We start from the raw sequence: 23,647 nt of genomic DNA, 5'->3' as shown, positions 1-23,647 counted from the left end.
AAAAGCATAATAAGGGAAAAGAAATCAAACTACTCAAACTATAACTATTTTTATATTTGAGGTTAAGATGTGACAGGGCACTCACTAGTGAGTCAATATAGCTCACCTTAAAAATAGAAGGCGATCTTTTCTCTGCTGTTACTTCCATTGGAGTAATGTCTTCACTCTTAATCATAGTGCTTGATATGAGCGGAGTGATCAGAGCATTAGGAAGCATATTTACCTTATCTAAGTTACATCCAGTAGTTTTCATTGCTGTACACACACCAAAAGAAAAAAAAAGTTGAAAATCACTGAAATCAACTGTATCATTCTACTGTGTATTGATACCTTAGTCATGATTCAAAACACTAATTTTCTGATGCTCTGATAGTAGCATGAAGATACAAAATGTGCCCAAAGTGTGTCCTCCCTCTTTTTAAGTAGCAGTCCCTTGAGGACTCCTGGCAGTAGCCTGAGACTATGAGTTAAATATCAACAAGCTTGAGCACTCAGTTATCAAGTTATACCTCTCAGCACGCTTCAAAAGGCCCTGAATTACACTGCTGGACATGACCATGCAGCCTGGAAATCTCCAGGAGGTTAAAGCTGCTCAGTTACAACTGTTATATTTTCCTCTTAGTATCTGGCTGCCGGGAAATTACAAAGTCAAACTTTGGGGGATTATAGGATTGCTTGAACATTTCTCTCCTCAACAAAACTCAAGCTTCTCAGTAGGATGCCATCAACTGATCAAACAGATTCACTTTTCTAAACTAATGTCTTAGAAAACTTGAATTTGCCAAGTTGACATATGAACACATTTTTCAAGAAAGGACTTAAGTTTTTTTCTTTTCAGAAATTTAAGTATGACTGATATTTTAGGTTTACCAATTAAATTTCCAAAGCAAAACCAGCAAGTATTTTTCTACTTCCATCTACTTCCATTTTCAGAAGTAGTTACAGATTAGAAACCAAGGAGAGGCAATAAGTAGCAGATAGGTAGGTTCTACCACTTCATTCTAACTGCTTTTCCCCCTTGATTCTCTTTCTTCTTTTTTTGTCTATTTAAGCCTGCCACTGGCACTTAGTGGAGCATAGTGTTGAAGCATCACTGAAGGCAGGCTTCTGAATCGAACACATAGCCGAATTCTGAGCTAAGGTTTACCACTACTTTGAGACCCTGTGTAAAGAAATACAGATTCCTTAGAAAGCTTAGCTGTTAAACTTTTTTTTTTAGTTGAAAAACTAACAATATTTTATTAGCTTCAGGTGTACAACAAGGTGATTTAATATTTTAATACATAGATTTCTTAATTTGATACTGAAAAAGAAATCCTGGCTACAAAGAGGGTTTTAAAATGGAATATGGTATATAAGCAGGACAGTTATTTTTGTAAATATTTTGACTTAAAAATATTAGAAATCTTCTGGTCTTTATTCAACCTTTCTCACAGCCAATTGGCTAGAAACAATCACTATGAAAACTGATTATACTGGGGGAGGAAAAAGTGCCCACTGCTTTCATTACTCTAAGAAATCAATCATTTACGCATGAGTTCTGTGGATCTATTTTCACCTAGATTCTATCAATACCAACACAATTCAATTTCAATTCTGTCTGAGTCAAAGCTACAGATACAGGCAGGCATTTAAAAGTATTACAGGCCCACCTCAAAAGATAATTTGAAAGACAATTAGTATTGTCGTACGTTGATCCTGTAACATCAACTGCTATTCTTGCTTTTGGATTCTATTAGAATGTGAGTTTCATGAAGACAAGAGATTTTGTTGTTGTTGCCTGGTGCATACTAGGGAATAAATAAGTATTTGCTGAATGAAGAAACAAATGCTTTCTATGTCTGTACATAATGTCACATTTGTGTATCAAGTTCTAAATCTTATTGTAATTGATGGCTATTTTAAAGGATGTTATATGGAGGATTATGCCACAACACAAATTTAAGTCATTTATGTTGCTAAGACTTCATTATTAAAGCATAACTAATTAAATCTCTAAGAAGGACACCTGGGTGTTATACTAAAGCTCTGATTCCAAGGAATCACAAAAATAAGCCATTTGTCAAGGGAAATTCCTGCTTGAAAGCGACTGTCTTTTTAAAACTGATCAGGAATCTCCAGTTAATGATGTTGTATTTAAAAATGACAAATGAAAATTTTAAACAGATAAAATAGTTTGAAACTGAAAGTCGCTCAGTTGTGTCCGACTCTTTGTGACCCCATGGACTACATAGTCCATGGAATTCTCCAGGCCAGAATACTGGAGTGGGTAGCTTTTCCCTTCTTCCAGGGGATGGTCCCAACCAGGGATCAAACCCAGGTCTCCGACATTGCAGGTGGATTCTTTACCAGCAGAGCCACTAGGGAAGCCCAAGAATATTGGAGTGGGTAGCCTATCCCTTCTCCAGCAGAATTTCCTGACTCAGTAATCGAACCGGGGCCTCCTGCATTGCAGGCGGATTCTTTACCAACTGAGCTACCAGGGAAGCTTGATAAACAGTTTAGTATTCAATTTTATATCTTCATAAAATTATTTTACATGATTTCAGCTGATAAAATTGTCAAAATAAGGTCTGAAGTGTGAGAAAAAATAATACATGTGTCTGTTTCTTATTCATTTTTTAATCTTGTAAGATTTTGATTAAATGACTATATCATTTTACTACCAAAAATTAAACATAGTGTTTAACACCTTTTAACCTTCCATCTATAATCTTGTATGAGAAATTTCACACTGGATGAGATTAGCATCCCTGATACTCTAGGAAAAAAACATCTAAGCGTTTTTGGGGAAAAGCATGAAACCATCAAAGCTGGAAAAGGAAAGATCACAAATGTCCCTAACTTTCTTTAATGATTGTTTAATTATGCTATTATTAACCTAATGCACATGGTTTGAATTATTATTGCTTAGATGTTACCTTACACACTAAAACTTGATCTATCTTTTAAAATCCTAGCTAAGTGACCTTCAGCAAATTATAGAACCTCTCTGGAATCTTGATTTCCTCATCTGTGAAATGAGAATCATAAATTATCCACCTCAGAGTTTGGCTAAACAAGATAATGCTGGTAAAGAGTGTGGCATGCTGACTAGCACTTAATATATGTTCAAGAAATATATGTTCTGCTTTGGTTATCCAAAGCAGAGACTTGTAAATTGTCCTGTAGTTAAATCAGATAATTATGCACTTCAGTTCAGTTCAGTTGCTCACTTGTGTCCAACTCTTTGCAACCCCATGAACCGCAGCACGTCAGGCCTCCCTGTTCATCACCAACTCCCGGAGTTTACCCAAACTCGTCCATTCAGTTGGTGATGCCATCCAACCATCTCATCCTCTGTCATCCCCTTCTCCTCCTGCCCTCAATTTTTCCAAGCATTAGGGTCTTTTCAAATGAGTCAGTTCCTTGCATCAGGTGGCCAAAGTATTGGAGTTTCAGCTTCAACATCAGTCCTTCCAAATGAACACCCAGGACTGATCTCCTTTAGGATGGACTGGTTGGATCTCCTTGCAGTCCAAGGGACTCTCAAGAGTCTTCTCCAACACCACTGTTCAAAAGCATCAATTCTTTGGCACTCAGCTTTCTGTACAGTCCAACTCTCACATCCATATACGACTACTGGAAAAACCCATAGCTTTGACTAGATGGACCTTTGCTGACAAAGTAATGTCTCTGCTTTTTAATATGCTGTCTAGGTTGGTCATAACTTTCCTTCCAAGGAGTAAGCATCTTTTAATTTCATGGCTGCAGTCACCATCTGCAGTGATTTTGGAGCCCCAAAAAATAAAGTCAGCCACTGTTTCCATATCTATTTGCCATGAAGTGATGGGACCGGATGCCATGATCTTCGTTTTCTGAATGTTGAGCTTTAAGCCAACTTTTTCACCCTCCTCTTTCATCAAGAGGCTCTTTAGTTCTTCTTCACTTTCTGTCATAAGGGTGGTGTCATCTTCATATCTGAGGCTTTTGATATTTCTCCCAGCAATCTTGATTCCAGCTTGTGCTTCATCCAGCCTAGTGTGTCTCATGATGTACTCTGCATATAAGTTAAATAAGCAGGGTGACAATATACAGCCTTGACGTACTCCTTTTCCTGTTTGGAACCAGTCTGTTGTTCCATGTCCCAGTTCTAACTGTTGCTTCATGACCTGCATACAGGTTTCTCAAGAGGCAGGTCAGCTGGTCTGGTATTCCCATCTCTTGAAGAATTTTCCACAGTTTGTTGTGATTCACACAGTCAAAGGCTTTGGTACAGTCAGTAAAACAGAAGTAGATGTTTTTCTGGAACTCTGTCATTTTTTTAATGATCCAGCAGATGTTGGCAATTTAATCTCTGGTTCTTCTGCCTTTTCTAAAACCAGCTTGAACATCTGGAAGTTCATGGTTCACGTACGGCTGAAGCCTGGCTTGGAGAATTTTAAATATTACTTTGCTAGTGTGTGAGATGAGTGCAATTGTGCAGTAGTTCGAGCATTCTTTGGCATTGCCTCTCTCTGGGACTGGAATGAAAACTGACCTTTTCCAGTCCTGTGGCCACTACGGAGTTTTCCAAATTTGCTGGAATATTAAGTGCAGCACTTTCACACCATCATCTTTCAGGATTTGAAATAGCTCAACTTGAATTCTATCACCTCCACTAGCTTTGTTTGTAGTGATGCTTCCTAAGGCCCACTTGACTTCACATTCCAGGATGTCTGGCTCAAGGTGAGTGATCACACCATGGTGATTATCTGGGTTGTGAAGATCTTTTTTGAACAGTTCTTCTGTGTATTCTTGCCACCTCTTCTTAATGTCTTCTGCTTCTGTTACGTCCATACCATTTCTGTCCTTTATCGAGCCCATCTTTGCATGAAATGTTCCTTTGGTATCTCTAATTTTCTTGAAGAGATCTCTAGTCTTTCCCATCCTATTGTTTTCCTCTATTTCTCTGCACTGATCACTGAGGAAAGCTTTCTTATCTCTCCTTGCTATTCTTTAGAACTCTGCATTCAAATGGGTATATCTTTCCTTTTCTCCTTTGCTTTTCACTTTTCTTCTTTTCACACTAGTGCGTAATTCCTAATTAATCTATTTTGGAAGCGTTGATGGTCAGAAATTATAATGGCAAGCAATACTCAACTGTATATGTGAATGCTGAATTCTACTATGACACAGGGAAAAATTCCATGGAATTTGATAAAATGTATTAAGGATATTATGCCCCTTAAAAATATAAGTATATAAAATTTTTAAATTTAACTCATGAATTTAATGGCAAAAATGTAAGAAAAAGCTAGAATTATAGAATAAATCAATGACCATTATGTAACTGACATCTTAACATATAATGGCACAAAAGCATCATGATTGAGTGTCACAGATAGAAATCTGCTAAGAAAAGAGTCTACTCTAACGCATTATAACATCCTGAAGACATTGTTATTGTCTGCTTGGAAATAATGATATCAGAAGAAAGAATGGTACCTAAAGCAACTTTTTCAAATGCCAATAGTTCTTATTTTGGTTCTTCAGCCTCAACGTTAAGTCCTACTCACTGGCAGCAAGAAGCTTTATACAGCTATTTTTCATACCTTATCGTACCCTATTATACTTTTAAGATTTTTAATATTAGGGAATAAAAAACAAAACAAAAACTCCTTAACTGTAACATATGTTTTTTAAAAAGTTGTTTATATGGCAAATGAATGGAAATATCAAGTTAGGAAGCAAGTTTCTGCATTCAGTGAAGTTAAACAAGTATTTATTTTACAATATCAAAGATAACCTGCTAACTATTTCAAGTACACAACAGTAAATAAAATAGTAAGGTTTGTTAGAGAAAATATATAGCATCACTGATTTACAATTTTTGAGCATAATTAACTTGGTACCTTTCATGGCTTCTTCGAAAGAGCAAGGTCTTGCCGGACTAGATATTTCCTTCTTTACATTCACATTCAAAGCAACAGCTGCTGTTATTAAACAAAAAAGATTAATGTATTTATTTAGACTTATCCTGAAAAATATATATCTTAAAATTCTTTAACAGGAGTATTTTCTCACAAAGCATTATTAAATTATTTGTTCAGCAGAAATTCTAGGTTCAGATGAGTTTTTATAATCTATAATCACCAGTTTACCCTCTAAAATGCACCACTCTCCAAGTGGGCAGAAACATATGCTTATTATTAAAACAAAATAAAAATAACAGCAACTTTTAAAACTCTTTCTTGTAACAATACAAATGAGAAGATTGACATGACATCTTTAAAAACGTATTAATACCAAATATACTGTAACACTAGCATGAAAAAAATTCACCATTCACCTATGTAAATGATTTTAAAAATACTGATTCAGAAACATAATTGAGAATTTTTTTTAAAAACTGTGCTGAATATACAAAATACATAGTATTACTTTTTTATAAAGCCTTAGAAATAATAATCTTTGCTATTATTAATGAAGAATTGCTACATTATTATATCTGCACATATCAAGTACACCTACTATGAAAATTTTAAATTTAATAAGCATAAGAGTAGTGATCAGTTCTGAATGGTAAAGTTAAATTCCAACTAAAAAGGTTTTCTTAAATTGACTGTATGGTAATTTTATTTAAATAGATGCTAATTTCTATTTTTCAATGTATTTATATTCCTTAACTTATTCAAAATAAGAACTGAGCCAATTTATTATCAATTTATTCTTGACATCATAATGCAAAATGATGGTTAGAGAATATTAGGATAATTAACTGTAAACAAAGAGACAAAATGTACATGTTTCCTAAGAATGAGGTTAAAACATTTATCTAAGCATGCTGTATGTAAGGGCCAACAAATGATAATCTGAACGAACTGTTAATTGAATGAAATTATCAACTGAATAGAATTGACTGGAAAAGAAATTCATAGACAATTTTAAAGCATAACATTTATTCTAACAATTACAGATTTAAGAATGAAAACTAATCTTCAAAAAATTTTTAAGTTTCTACTTTAAACACAAGTTTTAGTCATTTGTTTTTAAAGCAACAAAAAATTATGAATAAGTATTTTATCCTCCATTTCTTAGAGCAATTACCACTGCAGAGTCACTGCAAAAAACAACTAATATGATTTCTGTGTCTTAAAAGATGGAAGTAAAACAAATTAATGGTCAAGCAATGGTTCAGTGACTAGCAATGAAACACAGGTTTTTTAAGTCTGCAAAATAATGGTCTAAAAGGATGCACATGTAATGTATTTTTGGCAGTATAGACTCAGAGGGCTTTAGAGGGGCTTGTGTCTGGCAAAGCATGCAGAGCCAGTTTACGTTCACTTGAGCCCTTGCTCCAATCCTACTTTTAGACTACATACCCAAGTACATAAAATACCAAAATTTTCTGCACAACTACTCTATAGACTGTGTGTGCCATCTTAAGCCTACAGGGTGAACAGAGCTTAGGAGCATCAGCTGGTGCATCAAGGCCCTCCAGGTGGAGGATGGAGCCAGGAGAGGGAAAAGAAGGGTGGCAGGCTGGGAAATCCTCTTTCTTCGTGTTGCCATATTCCAGTTTGGACCTCCAAGCAGTCTGAAAATCCTAAATTCAAATCTGGCCTTCTAGGTTATTATGAAGGTATCTAGGTCAAATTAGGATAAAATATATTTATTTGTTCTTTTTTTGTCTGTAACTTAAATATTTTGACAAAATGGTGTAGCAGTCACCATTTCTACTCTTAACTCACAAAAATGAGGGTGGGTCTTGTTTTAGCTGTTATAATTACTATGTGCTAAGTCTCATCAGTCATGTCTGACTCTGTGTGACCCCATGGACTGTAGCCCACCAGGCTCCTCTGTCCATGGAATTCTCCAGGCAAGAATCCTGGAGTGGATTGCCATTCCCTTCTCCAGAGGATCTTCCTGACCCAGAGATCGAACACGCTATCTCTCACATTTCCTGCATTGGCAGGCAGGTTCTTTACCACTAGCACCATCTGGGAAGCCCTATAATTATAATTATTATATGCCACTGAATATGCAAATCTTTAACCACAGTCCCCAGCTGAGTCAAAACAGCAACTAGTTTATCATAATGAGACAGTGCAAATTACCATAACCAAGTTTTCCTGAAATATTCTCTCATGTGCACACCTAAAAAGACATTCACATTTTATAAAATACAAAAAAGTGAAATTATGGGAAGATTCTTTAATTAGCTATATCATAAAGGCATAAACTGAAGCATTAGATCTCACTATAAAATTTGCACAAAATATATTTATTCAAATAAGAGTTTCTGAGAGCAACTGCGGTCTAGTATATATAAAAAACAAGGGGGGAAAACATAAAAGAATAAACATATGTCAGTGATGGTCTAAATGTGGCCAAATATAGCCAATTAGTATAGGCTTTATATTTGGTAATTTATCAAAGGAAAAATTTTAATAATGAGCATTCATCACTAAGAAATGAAGATTCATAGTGCTGATGCTAAGCACTTCAAAGTCCTGAAGTTCTTTATTATTGATCAATAAAAAGAAACAAAAACAACAAAATCTGAGTATTTTAAGGATGGTAGAACTTTAAAGCTATTCCCCCTCCCCCTCCACACACTTCCTTCTCCCCTTCCCATATGAATGCATTAATTACTGTATGGCATTTTTCTCCTTCTATGAGCAAGCTTCTTTTCACATAAAATACTAAATATTCTAGCAATTACTAAAATGCTTTAACTACCATTAGTTTTAAATCAAACTTTCTTGGATTTTTGAGACTTTCCTAGAAAGAAAACAATCAACTGTTTGATTTTTAAGTATAAACCAGTATCCTCTTTCCTAGTTTTGTTGAAGCCAGTATATTATTTCCAAACTTTGTCTTTTTCTGTCTGAAATTTCTACATGTAATCTTTTATTCTGAGACAAACACTAAAATAATTTCATAAGGGCTATATTATGGCATACTTATGTAACAAACTGGTGGGAAATAACCAATGTTGTGAAAGTTGGACATGATTTACAAAAGAAAACGGGAACAGATAACATTAAGTGATAGAGAATAATTGTCAAGACTAATTATAACTCTGTTGTAGCTACTGTGTTCAACACTTCTGTTACCAGGGCTTTCTTTTCTTGCTATCATTTTTCACTTTGCACCTCACTGAATTCTGAACAATTTGGGAAAAATGTTATCAGTAAACTTGGAGATATGGAAGAACTTCTAATTCTGGAGCATGCCTGAGATACGAATGGAGTAAATCAATGGCAGCATGGCAGCAGCCAAGTCTACATCAACAAAATACCTGAAGCATTTCCATTTCCAAAATGTTTCCTCTACTTTTCCAGGAAAGGGCTTCTCCAGGCAACTAAATGAATGTAGGTAAAAATCTCATAAGATATTTCTTACCCAGAGATATAAATTTTAAAGCAACTGCTCTGGTTTCTAAAGCACCTGTTTTACCTAAATGCTTAAAATTATTTTTAAAATACTTATTCACCAGAAGTCTTTGATATTTTTGACTACACAAATTAGAAAATGTTATAGGCATATGACTCTATTTGTGATATTATCACTTATCTCTCTGAGATTATCTTTCACCTCTCCCAAAATGCATCCTGTAAGACAGCCAGACTGAAAACTACTAGCAGTTTCCTAAAGTAGTCACTTTCACCTTTCTGTACATAAGAGGTATTCAATGAATGGTAATTCTTACCTTATTATACAAGGAGTACTTGTATGATAACTCTGGAGAGCCTGACTTCAGAGAATTCCTAACTTTTCTTTTATTACTAGACCCTAAGGCAGAAACAGTTCTCTTAACTAAGAGTAAAAGCAGGGTTTGGTGACCATCTTCTTGGGAAATAATGACACCTCCAAAAAATACTGGTATCAATTTACCTTTGCACACTACTTCCTCTTTTAGGTTGGCTAGTCTTCATATTCTTCTGAAGAAGCAGAAATGGATTACTCCTTTTGATTCAGAACTTTTTATTTTGACATACCTGGGTCTGGAGTGTAAGTGAAAGGCTGAACATCATGAGATCTTCCAGCATTGGTTACTACATATATTCCCACTGCTACTGGCAAAGTTATATGTTGATCATGATATGGGGGAACCTTCACAATAAGATGATTCTAATTGAAAGAAAATTATAAGAGGCAGAAATAAAGCAATATGTAAATTAAAAATTTGAAATAAAATATTATAATTAAGTACTTTCCTGTTAGCTGTAAAGCTTAAAAAGTTTGACTAGGGGTTCGGATCCATGGGCATCATGACATTAATCTTAAAATTGCTTTTAAGGTAAAATACCAATGTTCTGCAATGGCATAAAAGGTCCCTGTCCTGTCAACTTTATCTCATTCCCATTCTCCTCTAGCTTGTTACACTCCAGTCACACTGACTTTCTTACACTAACACACTAAATTCATTTTTACCTCAGAGCCTTACAACTTTGCTATTCTTTTTCACTGGAATACTATTCTCCTTTATCTCTTTAAATATCCAGTCCCTTACCCATTTCCAGGTCTCATTCAAAAGTCATCTCCTCAGAGAAGCCTTCTCTGACCATCCTCTTTAAAGTGGCACCCCTCTCCAATCTGATCACAGAATCCTGTTTATTTCTTATCACCACCTGAAATTACTGTGATTATCTGCTTGTTTTTTGTCTCCTTTACAACCACAAGAATGCAAGTTCCAAGAGAAGCTAGGATGTTCTGTTCTTCATCCCATCTCCACTATTAAGCTCCTCACACAGAAATACTCAAATAGATTTGTTGAAAAAAAGAATGAATATATTTTCAAGAAAAAAAATTGCCCACCAAGCACAATGTCAGTTACCATATGCTTTGTAAACCTTAACGGTGGTATGTACTTTGCAGTGCAGTTCACTGCTTTCTAACCACTAACAACTAATTCTCATTTAGTCTATTTAAATTTTAAATATTTCAATTTGTACTTAAAACTAGTAACTAATTCTCATTTAAAGTCAACAGAGTTCAGTTTACCCAAAACCCAGTAAATCGAGGTCATTTCTATGTGTGTGAAAATAGTGGTAGACGCATCCTTTTAAGAGAAGGGAAGAGTTCCATAAATGCTTCAGCAGCACTTATTCAAGGGGACTACATCTTCTTAGAAGATACCATGAACTGCATCTGACTTATTCTCTTCTTCCCTGCTACGTTATAGTACTGGAAAGAACAGCAAAAGGTAGTGACTGTGCTTTTGTATTCAGTATGTGATATGCAGGAGGCCAATGGTGACAGCTGAGGATGAAATGAGTTTAATGTCATTTTTTACTTATTCAGACTCTGGAAGTTGGCTGACTCAGTTGAACAGAACATGACAAATGAGGCCAAGAGTTTGATTTTTGAGTACTTAATTTGTTTCTAAGCCATCTTAAAACATGCTCTGAAATAATCATAAATTTAAAAATAGCTTCTTATTTATGGCAACAGTAGAATGCTTTCTGAGTCCAGTTAGCTATCTCAAAAAAATCACACTTCTAATTCAGGTGGAAAAATATATAAATGTATACATCCACAGGAATTAGGGGGCAAAAATTTGAAAGCACATACTCAATTGTATATGAAGCCATCAAAAAATATATCTGCATTAACTCAAATTCTAAGAAATAAGAATTTTAAAATCTTGCCCACCTTCATTTTTCCTCCTTTGCTTAAACACTGCAACTACATCAAAAGCAGTTCTACCTACAGTTAAGGAGATGGCTGAATGGATGGACTTCTGAAGTATCTTCCCAGTCTTAAGATTATTTGACCAACTCAATAACTGAAATTATTCTTCCAAATAAAAAATTTGTTCTTGGTAATCAGTAACAGAATTAGTATCTAAAAGTCAGATGAATATATATATACACACACATATATATATTTTTTTAATCTTTTACTCCACTTGTTTTAGAGAGTGTAGTTAAACAAACCTAATTTGAAACTTCTTAAAAACCAAATGAACAAATTATTCACACATCCTCAATCTGAAATCATGAAATTCTACAAATGATTTAAATTAAAAACTAAGTAAAAAAAACCTAATCTCAAAAATTAAGAGCAATTAACTACCACTGAACTAGGAGTACAATACACACAAAACATACAAAGGGCTGGGAGGCCTGTGGAGCAGGTAGAATGTTTTCTGAGGTAAAAAGGGAAAAATATCTAAATTTTAATTTCTTAGAAAAATCTGGTTGGATTCAAAATAACAATTTTCTTTATCCCAGCAGGTAATCGTTTTTCAGAGTTTATAAGCAATGGTGCTAGACATTTTTCACTTTCCTAAGGAATAATTTATCATTGTCAAAATTGTCATTTTGCAGTTGGGGATATACACATAAAAATAACTGGAGACACAAAACAAATTCCTAATAAAACCACTTTGAAAACATATAACTTCAAAACTCTCAAGTCTTTGTTTAGCCTAGTTGTTCCCCAAAATTCTGAGGATCTTTCAGGCATTTCTTCCGAGAATTTTCTTTACATATTTCTACTGAAAATTCCATCTTCTTCAAAGCTCCACCTTATTTTTTTTTATTCTTACTCTCTAAAAAATACAATATAAAGAACCCAGAAGACTAGAAGTTGAGAAATTATAATCTATACATTTTTCTATTTTTAATAGGCTAATGTCTATTTCATGTTCTGTAAAACAAGTTATACTTATTCATATTATAGACCTCTGATACAAATGAACTTACTCACAAAATATAAACAGATTCACAGACTTTGAAAATAAACTTATGCTTACTAAAGGGGAAAGGTGGGAGGGAGGGATAAATTAGAAGTTTGGGAACTTACATATAGGCATTACTATATATATATTACTATATATATATTATATATAAAATAGATAATCAACAAGAACCTACTGTACAGCACAGGAAACTCTACTCAATATTCTGTAATAAAATTTACCCATATTAATTACCTATATGGGAAAATAATCTGAAAAAAGAATGGATATATGTATACCTGTACACTTTGCTGTACACTGGAAACTAACATAACATTGTAAATCAACTATACTCCAATATAAAGTAAATAATTAAGTGAAAAAAACAAAAGCTAAAAAAAAAAAAAAAAAAAAGAGCTCTCCTAGGCTCTAAAATACTTGCTTCTAGTTTCCTTTTAAAATCACCTCCACATTCAAGCTGCTAATCTCTCCTTCTTTCTTTTAAAACCAATTTATCTTTCAAAACAATACATATATATGCTGCAGTCTGTGGGGTCGCTCAGAGTTGGACACAATTGAGCGACTTCACTTTCATTTTTCACCTTCATGCACTGGAGAAGGAAATGGCAACCCACTCCAGTATTCTTGCCTGGAGAATCCCAGGGATGGGGGAGCCTGGTGGGCTGCCGTCTATGGGGTCGCACAGAGTCGGACACGACTGAAGCAACTTAGCAGCAGCAGCAGAGAGGAAACTTGTATTTAAGATATGTATCTTATATGTACATTTAATAGGCAATTAAGGCCCTACAGAATTCATCTAAAGTTGTTAAAATGGGAGTAGATATAATGACAATGTGCCTATTGCTCTTGGTATACATGAGTATGAGATATATTATGGCATTGACTAGAAGAGCCAAATATTAACAAAGGATTATTTTCCCAGACTTTGTTTGCCTTAATTTTCAAGTAATAAAAAAGTTTAATACCTGATGAGTTGATTTTTGGAGTTTCAAATGAATAGCTATCACAATTATATTTGCAATTTGCAAAGTCATCATTAAATGGTCTTTTCTACTTTACCATCTTCTGGTCATTTTTTGTTATTGTAGAGGCCCTTTTAACTTTTCATTATAGGCCCATTATTTCTTTATTGACCACACTCAAAGTTTCTTTACTTTTAATGTATTTTCTGATCATACTTTCTTCTAAATGTTTAATTTTTGTGTTTTTTTTCTTTAATATAATATAATCTTTAGGATTTATTTTGTATATCTCAGCTCTGATTCCACTCTAACACACTTCCCAGAAAGCCCTTTAGAAAGAAAGAAAAAAAGAAAGTTTTCTCTGAAAAAGATAAAAAAATAGCAAAACCACAGAATTAATGAAAGATCATATTATGATTTACCCTGTTTACATACTTGCTTGCAAGAACCCCAGGGCCTCTATATATAGCCACCAAATGAGGATATAATTCCTTTCCATTCCACCAAATTTTTATGATTATTCTGCATTAATCCACTGTATAACTTGTTTTACAGAGCATGAAATAGACATTAGCCTATTAAAAATAGAAAATTCCAAAAAAAAAAAAAAAGAAAATTCCATCTTCTTCAAAACTCCACTTTATTTTTTTTTTATTCTTACTCTCTAAAAAATATAATATAAAGAACCCAGAAGGCTAGAAGTTGAGAAATTATAATCTGATTTGTGTTCTTTTGCTATAATAAAACTGATATTGTTAAGTACAGTGCTTTCCTGAGTTCTGTGAGTTCTACTAGCAAATCTTTGGGGGTAGTGGAAACCCTTGAATTTGAAGCCAACTGTTCAGAAGTGAGACCTGTTCAGGGGACCCCTGAACGTGCAGCTGGTGTCTGAAGTGAGGGCACTCTTAGGCAACACTGTACCTTTAGCTTTGAGTTTGGCAATATATTGGATGCATAATGTTAAATTTCTTTATTTTTTTCAGAACACAAAGGAATTTTTAAAAATTTTAAACCAAAAATGAATATACACCGAGGTCCTACAAATACAGACTCTAAGTGTAATAAGTAGTGCTTCTGAATGCAAAAGGTAAGGAACAAATATAAAACACCTGGCACACAGCAGGTACTCAATAAATAAGTTTCTCTTATTAAAAAGTAGGTGAAGATAACCCAAGGATAATCCAAAGTAGGTAAAGATAGCAAATAAATATTAGGAAAGACATGTTTCATTTATTAACAATGGTAATTTTCTCATGGTCTTAACTTTCCAAATACAGAACTGTCATTTCTAGCATCAGTGGAATAAATCTATTTCAGTTAAAGAAACTCAAGAAAGAAACTTTAAATGATTTACATCAATTCCATATAAATAAGAAATTTAATCTGTTGATTTAGGAAAATCTTGGAGCAAAACTCAGTTTCTCAGAGAATAAACAATCAAACTATAAAAAGTTTAAATTATACCTGATGAAATAATTCCATATCAATTTCAGCTTCTGACTTCCAAGAGTTTTCATCTGATTGAAATAAAAAACAGTGACTTACTAAAATTATGAAAAATTTTTTACTTTGTAGCTACAACTATATCTTCATAACAAAGTGAAACACCCAACAATTTCTAAGGCAGTGTTATGCCTACTTACCAGAAACATTTTCTTGGAAAATAACTTTAGTTCCTTTCAGAAAGTTCTTGCCAATTAAAAATACTTCTTCCTCTCCTTTCACCGAACAGCTATGCAAGCTCTTCTTTAAGATTTCTGGCACTCCTGCTGGTTGAGCTGTAGGTATATATAAGCATTCCATAAGAAGAACCACCAATACATTTCTTACCTAAAATCAACTCTCAATTATTCAGCTCTGTAAGTTGTCTTTGTTGACCCCTGAATTTGCCTTCTTTTATTCTACAGTGCAGGGGACCCTGGTTCGATTCCTGGGTTGGGAAGATCTGCTGGAGAAGGGATAGCCTACCCACTCCAGTATTCTTGGGCCTCCCTGGTGGGTCAGAGGGTATAAGAATACACCTGCAATGTAGGAGACCTGGGTTCAATTCCTGGGTAAAGATCCCCTGGAGAAGGGAATGGCTACCCACTCCAATATTCTGGCCTGGAGAGTTCCATGGACAGAGGAGCCTGGCAGGCTATAGTTCTTGGGATTGCAAAGAATTGGACACAACTGAGCAACTTTCACTTTCATTCTGCAAATTAAAATTTACCATAACAGAAAGCAAAGTTACATACCATCTTTGTTTTCTCATTACATGAAAAAAAAAAAAAAAAGGTGTAAAATATGAACTTGGTCATGTTTTTAACATTCAAAAAAAATCAATTTAATAACAAACATCTCACAATCCTAACCTTAAAAATGTTAGCTGTGCTACACCTTCACAAGACTTCTGAGGCAAAGTGAGCCTCTGGGTGGTATTAAGAGTATCTTTAAGGATCCAGATCTAGGACTTAGAGGCTCTAAATGAAAAGAACACCTAAAAACAGACTGAATCCATTTCAGAATAATTCTTCCTAGCAGAGGATCTCCCTGAATTAGGATACCTTGAGGATAAAAATAAAACACACTCATTTTTCAGTTATAAAGACTAACTAATCACTAGTAAATTAACAAAGAGATAGAGAAGTACTGAGGAGGATCCAGATCTAAAAAACTATAACTGGCTTACTAATCTTCCTGATTTTCTTAGGAAAATTTAATATGTACTGTTTAGTAAAATAGGTTCCAAAATTTCCCCAAACATTTCACATTCTGATGTACACTATAAATATCCAAGAACTGGGTGTAGTACACAGTTTTCTCAATATATTTGACCCCAGAAACATTCTTTCATATTGACACCTAAGGACTAGGTTTCCACCAGAATACTCCCTGGAATACTGGTTAATGCAAATACCTACCTTTTAGGTACTCAGAAAACTACTCCCTTAAGATTAAGCACTTTGAAACCAATTACACCATTTGTTGTTTTAGTAAATCCTAATAACATACTAATTACATAATATGTATATTATATCTGTAACATATAACAACAAACCTAATAACGTACTGCAAAAGTAATTTTAAACATGGCTGTATAACTCATCAACTTCTAAATTAATGAGATAGTCTAATATATGTTGAATGTTACAAACCTCTGTCCATATTCTTCAGGCATTCTGTCTACCAGATCTAATCCCTTGAATCTATTCGTCATTTCCACTGTATAATCATAAGGGATTTGATTTAGGTCATACCTGAATGGCCTAGTGGTTTTCCCTACTTTTTTCAATTTAAGCCTGAATTTTACAACAAGGAGCTCATGATCTGAGCCACAGTCAGCCCCAGGTCTTTTTTCGCTCACTGTATAGAGCTTCTCCATTTTTGGCTGTAAGAATATCATCAATGTGATTTCGGTATCGACCATCTGGTGATGTCCGTGTGTAGAGTCGTCTCTTGAGTTGCTGGAAGAGGGTGTTTGCTAAGACTAATGTTTTCTCTTGACAAAACTCTGTTAGCCTTTACCCTGCTTCATTTTGTACTCCAAGGCCAAACCTGCCTGTTACTCCAGGTATCTCTTGACTTCTTACTTTTGCATTACAATCCCCGTGATGCAAAGGAAATCTTTTTTCGGTGTTAGTTCTAGAAGTCTTGTAGGTCTACATAGAACAGGTCAACTTCAGCTTCTTTGGCATCAGTGGTTGGGGCACAGATTTGGATTACTGTGATGTTCAATGGTTTGCCTTGGAAACGAATTGAGATCATTCTGTTGTTTCTGAGATTGTACCCAAGCACTGCATTTCAGACTCTCTTGTTGATTATGAGGGCTATTTCATTTCTTTTAAGGGATTCTTGCCCACAGTAATAGACATAATGGTCATCTGAATTAAATTCGCCCATTCCCATCCATTTTGGTTCACTGATTCTTAAAACACCAATGTTCACTCTTGCCATCTCCTGCTTGACCTTATCCAATTTTCCTTGATTCATGGACCTAACATTCCAGGTTCCTTTACAGCATCGGATTTTACTTTCACCACCAGACACATCTACAACTCAGCAATGTTTCTGCTTTGGCCTAGCCTCTTCATTCTTTCTGGAGCTATTTTTCTGCTATTCCCCAGTAGCATGTCGGACAGCTACCAACCTGGGGGACTCATCTTCTGGTGTCGTATCCTCTTGCCTTTTCATACTGTTTATGGGGTTCTTGAGCAAGAATACTGGAGGGGTTTGCCATTTCCTTCTCCAGTGGGCCACATTTTGTCAGAACTGTCCACCATGACCCATCCATCTTGAGTGACCCTGTACGGCATAGCTCATAGCTTCGAGTTACACAAACCTCTGATTCATGTGATGATTGTGGTTACCTTTCTGGGATTGTGGTTTTCATTCCGGAGGTTGTGGGACTGTAGTTCTTGCTTCTTCTGTTTGCCCTTTGATGGATGAGGCTAAGAGTCTAGTGCAAGCTTCCTGATGGGAGAGACTGGCTGTGGGGAAATCTGGGTCTTGCTTTGGTGGGCAGGGCCATGCCCAGTAAATCAAATCCCTTACAATTATACAGTGGAGGTGACAAGTAGATTCAAGGGATTAGATCTGATAGACAGAGTGCCTAAAGAACTATGGATGGAGTTTTCTAACACTATAGAAAGCAGTGACTAAAACCATCCCAAAGAAAAAGAAACGCTAGAAGGCAAAGTGGTTGTCTGAGGAGGCCTTACACGCTGAAAAAGAAAGAGAAGTTAAAGGTGAAAGGGAAAGATATAACTAACTGAATGTAGAGTCCCAGAGAACAGTGAGGAGAGATGAGAACGCCTTCTTAAGCGAACAATGCAAAGAAATAGAGGAAAAACAACAGAATTGCAAAGACTAAAGACCCCTTCAAAAAAAACTGGAGATACCAAGGGAACATTTCATGCAAAGATGGGCACAATAAAGGACAGAAATAGCAAGGACTTAGCAGCAGCAGCAACAGAAGCAGAAGGGTTTAAGAAGAATTGGCAAAAATACACAGAAGAGCTATACAAAATAGGTCTTAATGATCCAGATAACCATGATGGTGTGGACACTCACCTAGAGGTGGACATTCTGAAGTGTGAAGTCAAGTGGCCCATAAAGCATTACTATGAACAAAGCTAGTGGAGGTGATAGAATTCCAGCTGAGCTATTTAAAATTCTAAAAGATGATGCTGTTAAAGTGCTGTAATCAATATGTCAGCATATTTGGAACACTCAGCAGTGGTCACAGTACTGGAAAAGGTCAGTCTTCATCCAATCTCAAATAATGGCAATGCCAAAGAATGTTCAAACTACTGTACAATTTCATAGGCTAGCAATACTCAAAATCCTTCAAGCTAGGCTTCAGTAGTAATGTGAACTGAGAACTTCCAGATACACAAGCTGGATTTAGAAAAGGCAGAAGAACCAGAGATCAAATTGACAACATCTGTCGGATCATCAAAAAAGCAAGGGAATTGCAGAAAAACATCTACTTCTGCTTCACTGACTATATACTAAAGCCTTTGACTGTGTGGATTACAACTGTGGAAAATTCTTAAAGGGATGGGAGTACCAGACTACTTTACTTTACCCGCCTTCTGAGAAACCTGCATGCATGTTAAGAAGCAACAGTTAGAACCGAACATGGAATGGACTGGTTCAAAATTGGGAGAGGAGTATTACAAGGCTGTATGTTGTCATCCTGCTTATTTAACTTCTATGCAGAGTACATCATGCGAAATGCCAGGCTGGATGAATCACAAGCTGGAATCAAGACTGCCAGGAGAATTAAACAACAACTTCAGATTTGCAGATATTATTTTAATGGAAGAAAACAAGAGGAACTAAAGAGCCTCTTGATGAGGGTAAAAGAAGAGAGTGAAAAAGCTGGCTTAAAACACAACATTCAAAAAACTAAGATCATAGCATCTGGTCCCATCACTTCATGGCAAACAGGGGGAAAAAGTGGAAATAGTGACAGACTGTATTTTCTTGGGCTCCAAAATCACTATGGACAGAGACTGCAGCCACAAAATTAAGACACTTGCTCCTTGGAAGAAAAGCTATGACAAACCTAGACAGCATATTAAAAAGAAGGGATATCACTATACAGCAAAGATTTGTATAGTCAAAGCTGTAGTTTTTCCAGTAGTCATGTATGGATGTGAGAGTTGGACCACAAGGAAGGTTGAGCACCAAAGAATGAATGCTTTTGAAATGTTTTGCTGGAGAAGACTCCTGAGAATTCCCTGGACAGCAAGGTGATCAAATCAGTCAATCTTAAAGGAAATTAACCCTGAATATTCATTGGAAAGCCTGAGGCTGAAGCTGAAGCTCCAATACTTTGGCCACCTGATGCAAAGAGCCGACTCATTCAAAAAGACACTGATGCTGGGAAAGACTGAGGGAAGGAGAAGAAGGAGGAAAAAGAGGATGAGATGGTTGGATGGCATCACTGACTAAATGGACAAGAGTTTGAGCAAACTTTGGGAGAAAGTTAAGGACAAAGAAGCCTGGCATGCTGCAGTCCACAGGATCACAAAGAGTCGGACACAACTTAGCAATTGAACAACAATAACTAAACTTTAACCAAAGTTTTTAAGTTTTTTTCTCCTTAGGTACTTATATATTTGATAATCAATTTTATCTTTACAAGAAAGTAATCTGGGAAATTACTACTGTCAAAGTATTTATTGCCCTGTTTTCCCTAAGGCTGCCCTTTCTGTCAGAAGACTCTTGCTCCACACAAGGTCATTCTTGCCCCACTCATTTAAGGATTGGCCACATGACTTGTTTATATAATGAAATGTGAACTGAAGTAAATGTGCCACTTCCAGGCTTTACCATCTCCACGTGGTTGCACCATCTTTTTTTCCTCCACTAAAAAAATAGCAATATCCCAGAAAAAGGCAGCTTCTAAAGCCTGGTTCCCACAGTGAAGAAAATGGAGCTGTTTCTCAACTGCTGCCAATATTATCATAAAATGAGGGGAAAGTAAAACTGCGTTGTATAAGCATTTAGATTTTTTTTTGGTTGTTTATTTATTACTTTTAGCATCATTTAGTTTCATTTATTGATACAAACAAGTATCTTATCCTAATTAAATACCAAATAATATTTTCAGCAATGCGTAACAGCTAAAAAAAATCGTGATTGTGTATACATATATACTGTCTAGAACCACAGGGTTAATGTATGAACAGATGGAAACAGTTATCTGTCATACACTGGTAATCATACACCCTTTTAAAACAAAGAACTAACTGAATTAATTTATAACTTTTTGGAGTAACACTGGAACTAGATACTTGTTTTTAAATGACATTCAAAAGAAAAATATGATGAATATTATTTTGATTAGAAAACAGTAAGAGGTGCAAAATTATATGAATATAGTAACAAAATGAATGGGAAGTCTATAATCTCCCCCCCCACCATCTACTTATAAGATACTATATGGAAACTCCACTTTGCTCATGATTATCAAAACTTTTTCCTATCTCCTTTTTCCCTTTTATGCATTAAAAGGCATAAGATGGCCAAATGAGGCCCCTCTGAAGATACAATGTTTATTTTATATATTTGTATTTACATTACACAAAGAACTAGTCTGCTCAAGGTAATTTAACTTTTGACCTTAAAAAGTCTTATCTGTTAAAAAATTTGGTGGTTACCTAACAGGACATACTCTATACCAAATAGAACTGAAGTCAGCATTATTTAAGCATTAGATGTTTTATTTTTACCTTTAAGAAATTAGTGAGCTGCCTCTTGAAAGGGATCACATTGCTTTAAAAAATTATAACAGAAAAAAGCAGCCACTTTTCTGGTATTATAAAGAACAATGTGCTTTTAGATGCTGTTCAAACAGGAGCCTCAAAAATAAAGCTAAAGAAAATGAATACCGAAAAATAACAAAGCAAATATTTCAACCTGTCAAAAGAATTAGAAAGCCTGTGAAGAAGAATTAGAAAGTCTGTGAAGAAGGGCTGTATATTGTCACCCTGCTTATTTAACTTATATGCAGAGTACATCATGAGAAATGCTGGGCTGGAAGAAGCACAAGCTGGAATCAAGATTGCCTGGAGAAACATTAATAACCTCACGTACGCAGATGACACCACCCTTGTGGTAGAAACTGAAGAAGAACTAAAAAGCCTCTTGATGAAAGTGAAAAAGGAAGAGTGAAAAAGTTGGCTTAAAACTCAACATTCAGAAAACGAAGATCATGGCATCTGGTCTCATCACTTCATGGGAAATAGATGGGGAAACAGTGGAAACAGTGTCAGACTTTATTTTTCTGGGCTCCAAAATCACTGCAGATGGTGACTGCAGCTTTGAAATTAAAAGACGCTTACTCCTTGGAAGAAAAGTTATGACCAACCTAGACAGCATATTGAAAAGCAGAGACATTACTTTGCCAACAAAGGTTTGTCTAGTCAAGGCTATGGTTTTTCCAGTGGTCATGTATGGATGTGAGAGTTGGACTGTGAAGAAAGCTGAGCACCGAGGAATTGATGCTTTTGAACTGTGGTGTTGGAGAAGACTCTTGAGAGTCCCTTGGACTGCAGGGATATCCAACCAGTCCATTCTAAACGAGATCAATCCTGGGTGTTCTATGGAAGGACTGATGCTAAAGCTGAAACTCCAGTACTTTGGCCACCTCATGCGAACAGTTGACTCATTGGAAAAGACTCTGATGCTGGGAGGGATTGGGGGCAGGAGGAGAAGGGGATGACAGAGGATGAGATGTCTGGATGGCATCACCGACTCTATGGACATGAGTTTGGGTGAACTCTGGGAGTTGGTGATGGACAGGGAGGCCTGGCGTGCTGCCATTCATGGGGTCGCAGAGAGTCCGACTGAGCGACTGAAGAGAACAAAAGTTTACTGAATGATATTAGTCGTTCCCTAAAGTTGTGGAAGAGCCAGAAATAAGTAAAGGAAGAACTTGTTAATTTTAGTAAGACTTAATACAGTATTAGTAAGATAAAACATTATATTGAAGAAAGCTATGATTAATTTTGACACATTAAAAATTATTATATTAGGGTAGATACTAAAAAAGTATAAAAATTGATATTTTTACTTTGATCTAGTATATATATATTTTCTGGAGAAATCTAAAGGTGTGAAAGGAGAGGATTCTTCTATTCCCTTAAAAATAAACAAACTAAAAGAAAATGGATCTAATGGCCACTGTTAAACCAACAAGTAGAAGCAAGATTGTTTTTCTAAGGTCACAAGGCACAACATGAATTCTGGCATTAGGCCTTCTTTCCACTGAGGGAAGATCAATTATCTGTTTCCTCTCCTCCCTTTCACCTCTAGCACCTTTTGGCCCCTCTTCCTTTCTACTTACCTCTCATCTTCCTGTTTCCTTCTACCTCCCATTCCATTTCTAACGAATTATTATTGCAAAGGTATGTCTTTCTTTAAAAGAAAGTATTGCTCAAGTTTATCTAATTCAATTTCACCAAGCAGATGGCAATATAAATGCCAAATAGTCAACTAAAGGAGTAAAAATATATATCCTACACCTCCATAATAAATGACGTTTACAAAAGGAAATGGAAGGGATAATATAGGTATTCAAGCAAAATCCCCTAATATAAATTGAGATCTATTTTCTAAATTCATAAAAAATCTATAAATTACATAACACAAATCTCATAGGTAGAGGAAATAGTTTTCTAACATAATTTCATACTGTAACTATAGTCCTAACCATCTGGAAGCTATAGCTGGGATAAAATGAATCATTCAAATTTTGTTTTAGCACTGCTAAATTTTAAGTGACCGTGGTGGCAACACAGCACAATGGCTAAAAAGGAGGCTTTTAATCCTGATCTTACTACATACTAGCTACGTGACCTTGAGGAAGTTATTTAAGTCTCAGTTTCATCAACTGTAGAACAGAAACAATGAAAGGCAATGGTGAGGGTAAATGACATAATGCTTATAAAATTGTTAATAAAATCTCTGGCATACTGTGCAGAGTTCAAAATATGGCAATTTTTACTATTAGCTCTAT

At 35.4% G+C, this 23,647-nt stretch overlaps 1 protein-coding gene across 26 annotated transcripts in view; it reads right to left on the bottom strand.

The window, feature by feature from the left end:
- NFAT5 (nuclear factor of activated T cells 5) overlaps positions 1-23,647 on the bottom strand; it is a 192,682-nt gene that overhangs the window by 12,313 nt on the left and 156,722 nt on the right. For 18 of the 26 annotated variants that reach the window (XM_086351519.1, XM_086351539.1, XM_086351522.1 and 15 more), the window contains 5 exons: positions 15,279-15,413; positions 15,100-15,152; positions 9,966-10,098; positions 5,874-5,954; positions 107-255 (listed from right to left, as the gene is read on the bottom strand). In XM_086351519.1, coding sequence (XP_086207645.1) covers positions 107-255; positions 5,874-5,954; positions 9,966-10,098; positions 15,100-15,152; positions 15,279-15,413 — 551 coding nt within the window. The remainder of the gene's footprint in view (positions 1-106; positions 256-5,873; positions 5,955-9,965; positions 10,099-15,099; positions 15,153-15,278; positions 15,414-23,647) is intronic. The other 8 variants (XM_086351515.1, XM_086351526.1, XM_086351517.1 and 5 more) reach the window with 1 other exon arrangement.

The sequence above is a fragment of the Bos grunniens genome, chromosome 18, assembly GCF_055505025.1.
Source record: "Bos grunniens cultivar Pamir isolate PY7600 chromosome 18, Bosgru_T2T1.0, whole genome shotgun sequence".
In the NCBI taxonomy this organism is placed as follows: domain Eukaryota; kingdom Metazoa; phylum Chordata; class Mammalia; order Artiodactyla; family Bovidae; genus Bos; species Bos grunniens.
This window is presented reverse-complemented; position numbering and strand designations above follow the sequence as displayed.